Here is an 8,125-nt window from a genome sequence, read left to right on the forward strand (position 1 = left end):
TTAAAACAGATGTACAAGTTAAGCTTTTGTGGCCAAAAAAACCTGATTCCAAGTGAGGGAGAAGAAGAAGTCAAGGATGACGCCCAGTTTGTCATCCTGAACAACAGGAGGAAGTGGAGGTGTCATTTGCTGAGATGAGAAAAACAAAAAGAGAAACACATTTATGAGGAAGATAAGAAATTCAGCTTTAATATTTGCAAGTCATCAAAATTTGGGGGCCTGATGGACAACAGATTATCTGGGCCTGCGCTCAGAAGCAGGATCTGAACTGGGATACACATTCAGAAGCCGTTGGCACATACCTGGTATCTGAAACCAAGAAAGTAGGTGAGATCACTGGGAAGATTATGTACAGTAATAAAGAGGCCTAAGTCTGAAGAAACTCCAGTATTTAAAGGAGAAAGAAAACAAAATCAGGAAGAAGTCAAAGAAGATCTCAGAAGAAATTAAAGAGAATGTGATAGCCAGAAAGAGCGTCTCAGAAAGGAGGAGTGTTGTATGTGTGAAATATAATTGAGAAATCAAGAAGGTTAGAACTAAGATGTGACCTTAGTGAGTACTGTTTCTCTGGAGTTGGGAAGAAACTGGGTTGGATTGTGAGGTGAGGAAGTAGTGACATCAAGGATGGACAATTACATATAAAAAATTTGATTGGGAAAGGAAGTGACAAACAGGGCAGCAGTTGGGGGGGGGGGGTTCATTGGACAATAGGAAGCATTATAAAATTCTTAGCAAGAGAATGCATGATATAATGAAAACAAGGTTTTGAGAATATAATTTTCACCAGACTATGAGAACGTATGGGTAACAAATATATATTCACACCCCAAGTTTCACTGCTCTGAGTGCCCACTGCTTTGACTTAAAGAAAATGCAAACATTAGAAGATTCTCCTTCCCCAAGTATATCCAAGGGTCCCCAAGGGTGAATCCATCCTGATCATCACTTGCTACCAGCCCAATCAGAAGCATGAGCTCATGGCCAACATGCTGGCGCCAACAGGTCTAAGCTGGTACCATTAAAATCCCCTTGCTCCCACCAGCTGGTCTTGCTTGTTTTGAGGATTGCAGCTGCCGTAAGTGCTGCCAGAAAAGCACCCATGTCACTGGTGTTGCTGCCAGAAAGGATGGGACTTCAGAGCCCTTCAAGGACAGGTAACTGGTTAAATTGTCCATTTATGCTGTTTCCATATAGATCTCTGATGGTTCACCCAGACAGAACTTCTCCTAAAAGCAAGAACAACCGTGTGTGTGTGTGAGTGTGTGTGTGTGTGTGTGTAATGTACACTGATAATAGCTACCAGTCATGAAACACTGTCTGTGGCCAGGAAGTTCTATATGTACTTTAACTTATTTAATTCTCACAACAATCCTCTGAGGTAGGTATGATTATTTTACAGCTGAGGAAATTGAAACATGGAGAAGTGACATAGCTTGACCGAGGACACAAATCTAATAGGTAGAGGGGCAGGGTACATATGCAGGTAAGGCTGGCCACGGATACCATGCTCATAACCACTGCTCTGTCGCCACTTTCACTTTGTGCTGAGGGTACTTCCACTACCTGCCAGACTCTTCTTCCCCTTATGGTGGGTTCTATCCTCACCCTTTTCTGAAAGTTGGCCACAGATTCCACCCCAGCTCATCAGAAATATTTTTATAGTTGTTTTTATGGTGGGGAGGAAATGATCTGAATCCCTTGGTCCTATGCAAACTAGTGCATAATCTATTCTACAGATAGATTGTAGAAAGAGAGATGGAGACAGTTAAGTCCCAAATCAGCCAGGATGTGAGCAGATCCAGGATTCAAAGTGGCCTGTTATCTAAGTCCTTCTACCACGAACATAATGGCCGGGGCTCTTACTGAACCAAAATTCCTGTGAGCCAAACATTGATCTGACTGAGGTGTGTTGGATGAATTAGAGTCTCCTTCTTTACCCATGTAAGAGTATCACTACTTTGTCTGCTGTTTTTCCTACTAATGGAGAATATTTTAGACCCATGGTAATCAGGTTATGTTTACTTTTTTCCTTATAGAGATATTTCAAGAACCAGGATCCATTCCCTGCCTAGCCATGGCTTAGAAAATCTTAAGAAGCTGCGGGCCAGGTCAACTTACAACTTAAAAAAGCTTCCCAGTCTGGAAAACTTTGCTGCACTCATGGAGGCCAGCCTCACCTACCCCAGCCACTGCTGCGCCTTTGCAAACTGGAGACGGCAAATGTGAGTCTTCTCATGTCGACACCTTGAGCCCCACCTGGGAATTTCTCCAGTGCAGAACTTGGTCTACAACTGCATATCTGTGGCATGAAGAGAATCCACTTGCAGAGAGATATGCCTGACAAAAGCCTTCAGGCATGTTCTAGATCAAAGCTTTGGTATTATGGAGGGTTTGTAATTTCTTTAAAAATGAGCTCACAGGAGAGGGATACCCACAGGGTAGGCCACCTACCAAATATTAAATGAGATCATATGAAAAACACCAAACATAGTGCCTGACTCACAGCTGATGATTAAAAAATATTTGTTTCCTTTTTCATCTTTACCAATATAGATTTATCCTTCAAGTCCCAATCTCTGCACTGTATAAATGTCCCAGGGGCCATAAGAGTCAACTTCAGAGAGGAGAAGCATAAACACCATACCAGAGACTGATGCACATATCCACAATACATCCCAACCACTTAAACCTTTCTAATCCATCTTCGGATCTGAGCACCGCACAGGGGGGATCAAGTAGGACATCTGTTCACTTTGGCTTTCAAGGTTTTCAGGTTCAAAGAAGCCCAGATTAAAGAGGGGAATCCAAACAGAGCCCAGTTCCAGTAGGTAACTGGTTACAAAGTTGAGGCAATCACAGACACGGTCTGGAGAGGGTGGAAAAGGAGTACTTTGGAGATTGCACAGTCAAAGGATCCATTGGAGATAGAATTTATGGTGTATCAGGAGTTCTCAAAGCTCTCACCCTCCCTGAACTGATACAAATCCACACCACGCAGGGCACTCAATCAGATGATGCCTTGTCATCACTCTCGTGCAGTAGCCCAGCACGAATACATTGATATTATTTCATTTTAACACAGTCTCCTCTATTACTCAATCTTTAACATACATTGACCTGCTCGTGTAGGCATATCCCCAGCTCAAAAGCAAAATAAAACCAAAACAAAATATAATTTGAAATGGTTTCAAAGTAACTAGGAGTTCACACTCAGACCTGCTTACTTGAAAGATTTGCAGAAAAGGGGCTACTTTTCAGAATTGCATGCATCACTGGGAAACCGTCCAGAATTGGACACTCCTCTAGATTAGCTCAAGGGCCAGGGAATTTCCTCCTGATGACCAAAATTCTTAAGACCTTGTGCTGAGGTGGAAGGCTCGCCTCTTTTATATTCTACACAACAGTTACTCCATCCAGGACACAGAGTACACCAATTCACTGCCAAAACCCTGGAACTGGATACCCCTCAGGAGAAACCTCAAAGGACATTAAGATCATTCATTGTAAGAGCTGCACATGGTGTACTGTCTGGCCCAGAGCCAACACGCCACGGAAATATATTACCTTACTGTGTTGTTCTAACTCCCCTGGTCTTACTACCCTCTGTAGATGTAGCCTCAGGGCTCTCCCAACCAGAAATCTCCAGGTCTGCCTTATATCGTCCCATGACTTGAAACCTTCTCTGATCCCTCCAGGCCACTGGCTCTCACCCTCTCTGGGTCCTTATGGTCACTTACCATCAGGACCTGTCAGGTGCAGCAAAGGAGAGGCCCATGCCTCTTCTAAGAAGACATGCCAAAAACTAAAATTACAATTGTATTTTACAAATTTGCATACACAAACACACACAAAAAATAGTTACGCTATTCAGAAAATATTCACAGGATTTTTTAAATGGTGTCATTTCGCTGTATACCATAGGTGTGGTTTGGTAATGAGATTCGAATTTAAAGTTGTATCATGAAATTGCTCATCTAATCATCATTTGGAAATAATACCCAAAGTGTAAATATTAGGCCCCCATGACTGAGATTTTGGACAATGGCCCTCCTGGCCTCTCACCAAAAAAGCTTGTTCACCACACCCCCCTTATTTGTCATTGAACCACTTATTTCTTTGTCATAGCTCTACAGTCAGCTCGCATTGTTATTTTGGTTACTTTATTATTTAATGTTTCTCATACTTAGGCCTTTTCTTCACAGCTAGATTTTAAACTGAGGCACCATGGCTGGCAAATGTGTCTAAGTATCCACACAGGGTCTAGCCCCCAGCATGAACTCAGTCGTAACCACCACCCTCAGACTTCATATGGCGAACACTGGCAGCGGGCTCACCACCAGGCACTGCAATACTCTGCACCTTTATCTCATTTAATTCTCACTGAGGCAGCAGTGGTATTTTTATTCCCTTCTCACAAGAGGCAGAAACTGAGCTCAGAGACAGTCAATGACTTGACCAACACCAACCAGACTCAGATCCAAACCCTCGGGGCTGTGGGTCCCCAAAGCTCAGGTTCTCGGCCACTCCACTGTGTACATCCCAAGCATCTGTTCATTGATTTATCGGGATCCAAGACGACCACCTTCGAAAGGACCCTAAACTGACTTCCCAACTCTTTAGGATACTTAGGATTGGCCAAGTTACTACAGGGACAACATTTTATTTCACTAGTTTTCTTTCTTCTTTCTATTCTTTTCTCAGAGACATTGTTTACCTTTTCCCACTCATGTCATTGGGTCACTTCTGTTTCAGGAAAGGAAAGCATCACTATACGAAATATTGGTAGTGGTATCAACAATAGGAATCTTCACAGAAGCCAACAAAAGCCCGGGGAAGTGACAGCTGTCTCTAGGTGGTTAAGTCAGATTTGTTCCAGTAAATGGAACTGCAATCTGAGGTACCAGGTCACTTACGTTCCGTTTCTAGACAGGGTTTATCAGTCCGGAATGCAGTGACAGAGTTTAGGAGTCAGGATTAGATTAAGGACCACAGAGTGATTCTCTTGTCCTCTCTATGCCCATCTCTGAGCTCGCTTCACCTTTCTTGGAAGACGTCTGACTAAACCAAAAGATTTTCTGTGCATTTTCAATTACATGTATGTTCATTGTTTAGCCCCCTTAGTTCAACCCATGACTGATGTGAGAAGACCTATCATTCTCTAAAACAAAAGATGACACATTCTCCAGTAAAAAATGAAAGAAAGAGCGAGAGAGAGAAAAAGAGACAGAAAAGACAGTACTTTGGGCCAAGAGAAAATAACTTCCTGGCAATTCAATTCATTTCCTGGAGGAAGAAAAGGGAGGAATGGTTTCTCCCTAACAAACCCTTCTCATGGAGGTTGATGGGGAAAGTTCAGTCCATACAGGTTGGGACACCTGGCCAGCACTCGTCCTTTAATATCAAACGGCAATCAAACGGCATCTTTACCTTCTCTACTCCCTCAGCCACTCTCTCCTTCTTATGAGGGGTCTCTGAAGAGTTTAACACTCACTTCCCCACGCCCATATAGGACTATGTTAAGGTTTGAGAGAAATGCAGTCACTTAACTTTGCTGGGAGCTGACCCCCAAGGGAGGGGGAGAGGAAGGTAGCGGTGTGTGTGTGTGTGTGTTTGAGAGAGAGAGAGAGAGAGAAAGAGAGAGAGAGAGAGAACTTTTTTCCATCCAAAATGAGACCCAGTGTGAAACATCCCCATTCCTTTGAAGCCTTTCCTTCAAAATAGAACTATTACCCTCTCTGTGTCTACATGCACTATTCGCCTGTCTGGGTAGAAGATTTATCATCTGGCTATCACTCAAATCCCTTCTGAAAGTGCCTCTATTCTGTTGACAAGGCCTCTTGTACATCTGAGTGTAAGGGGAAAACCAAGACAGAAAAGTGACCCCAAGAAAATCCAGCTTCCCAGGAGATGACTTACAGTCCCGGAATAAATTAGGCCCCCTGGCAACCCACATTTGCTCTTTCAGGTACTCACTAAGGAACTTTTTAATATGAGAGAGGCAAGCTTACCCTGTAGACAAATCCATGCCTGAGGCCTACTGTGGCCCCTGAAAAGTGGGACTATAAACAATAGGACCCTCAGTAACATTTCAAGCAAATTAGCAGACCTCCCAGTAGCCTAAGTACCAAAGAGCCAGGGACAGGGGCTGGCTGGGAACTAGCTCCAGGCTCTGATCTTCCAATTTATGTAGAAGCAAGTAAGTTCTCAGTTGAGTCAGAAAACTGTCCAGATCTTCCAGAGACTTGAGTACAGAGTAGAAGAATGGAGATAGCTTCTTACTTGGACATATTAAGAGATGGGGGAGGGAAAAGGTGGCGTTGATATCAGGTCTGTAAATTATTTGCACTTACCAGCAAAGGCTTAGCTAGTCCCAGGCGCCTTCCTCCCCACATTCAGGTTGTGGCCAGATGGTTTCTCCAGTGGGCCAATCCAACTCTAAGAATTTATACACGCGTTGTTCTGTTCATTTACAGTAAGTAGCATTAACCCTTGAGCTTAACCTTGAGGGCAGACAAACTGGTAGAAGGGAAAAACAATGTCAGGAAGAAACCTTATCATTTCTACCTTGTGCAAAGACAGTGATGTATCTGCCATTCTGGATCCAGGATGCTGATTCTTTTATTCCTTTTTGTGTTTTTCTAGCTCTGAGCATCATCCAATTTGCAACAAATCTATTTTAAAGCAAGAGGTGGATATGACTCAGGCTAGAGGTCAGAGAGTCTCTTTGGCAGAAGACGACGAATTCAGTTACGCCAGAGGACTTGACATGATGTACAGTGAACTGGACTATGACTTATGCAATGAAGTGGTCGATGTGACCTGCTCCCCTAAGCCTGATGCATTCAATCCATGTGAAGACATCATGGGATATGATCTTCTCAGAATCCTGATATGGTTTATTAGCATACTGGCCATCACAGGGAACATCACGGTGCTGGTGATTCTGACCACCAGCCAGTACAAACTCACAGTCCCTCGGTTCCTTATGTGCAACCTGGCCTTCGCCGACCTCTGCATTGGAATCTACCTGCTGCTCATAGCATCTGTGGATATCCACACCAAAAGCCAGTACCACAACTATGCCATCGACTGGCAGACTGGAGCAGGCTGTGAAGCTGCCGGCTTTTTCACTGTCTTTGCCAGTGAGCTCTCAGTCTACACTCTAACAGCCATCACGCTGGAAAGGTGGCATACCATCACCCATGCCATGCAGCTGGATTGCAAGGTGCAGCTCCGTCACGCTGCCAGTGTCATGCTGGTCGGCTGGGTCTTTGCCTTTGCAGTCGCCCTCTTCCCCATCTTTGGCATCAGTACCTACATGAAGGTGAGCATCTGCCTGCCCATGGATATTGACAGCCCCTCGTCTCAGCTGTATGTTATGTCCCTCCTTGTTCTCAACGTGCTGGCCTTTGTGGTCATCTGTGGCTGCTACACTCACATCTACCTCACAGTGAAGAACCCCAACATCGCGTCCTCCTCGAGGGACACCAGAATCACCAAGCGCATGGCCGTGCTCATCTTCACCGACTTCCTCTGCATGGCACCCATCTCCTTTTTCGCCATCTCTGCCTCCCTCAAGGTGCCCCTCATCACCGTGTCCAAGTCCAAGATCCTCCTGGTCCTGTTCTACCCCATCAATTCCTGTGCAAATCCCTTCCTCTACGCCATCCTCACCAAGAACTTCCGCAGGGATTCTTCATTCTGCTGAGCAAGTTTGGCTATTACAAAATGCAAGCCCAGACATACAGGACAGAAACCTCATCCATGGCCCACAACCACCATCCAAGGAATGGCCACTGCCCTCCGGCTTCCAGGATTACTAACGGTTCCAATTACACACTTGTCCCTCTAAGCCATTTAGCCCAGAACTAAAACACAATGTGCAAATGTATCCCAGTTTTGAATGACAATTAAGTCTCGCCTTTGAAAAATATGCCATGGCACAGCTGACAGAGTGCTTCCTCATACTTCATCTAATTTAATTTTCCTAGTATGCCTATAAGGTAAATTGGTGAGCAACTATTAACCCCATGTGATAGATTAGGAAGCTAAAGTATTAACAACAGCATTAATAATTAAAATAATGCAATACTACATCACATTTCTTTTATACTTTATAATGTTC

The 8,125-nt window shown here is 44.1% G+C and overlaps 1 protein-coding gene across 1 annotated transcript in view; it reads left to right on the forward strand.

The window, feature by feature from the left end:
* Positions 1 to 7,872, forward strand: part of FSHR (follicle stimulating hormone receptor) — a 158,804-nt gene extending 150,932 nt beyond the window's left edge. Inside the window, 3 exon segments of the mRNA XM_033125142.1 lie at positions 2,037 to 2,222; positions 6,643 to 7,688; positions 7,691 to 7,872. Of these exon segments, the coding sequence (XP_032981033.1) occupies positions 2,037 to 2,222; positions 6,643 to 7,688; positions 7,691 to 7,872 (1,414 nt within the window).
* Positions 7,873 to 8,125: the final 253 nt, after the last annotated feature.

Source organism: Rhinolophus ferrumequinum, chromosome 13, assembly GCF_004115265.2.
Source record: "Rhinolophus ferrumequinum isolate MPI-CBG mRhiFer1 chromosome 13, mRhiFer1_v1.p, whole genome shotgun sequence".
Classification (NCBI taxonomy): Eukaryota; Metazoa; Chordata; class Mammalia; order Chiroptera; family Rhinolophidae; genus Rhinolophus; species Rhinolophus ferrumequinum.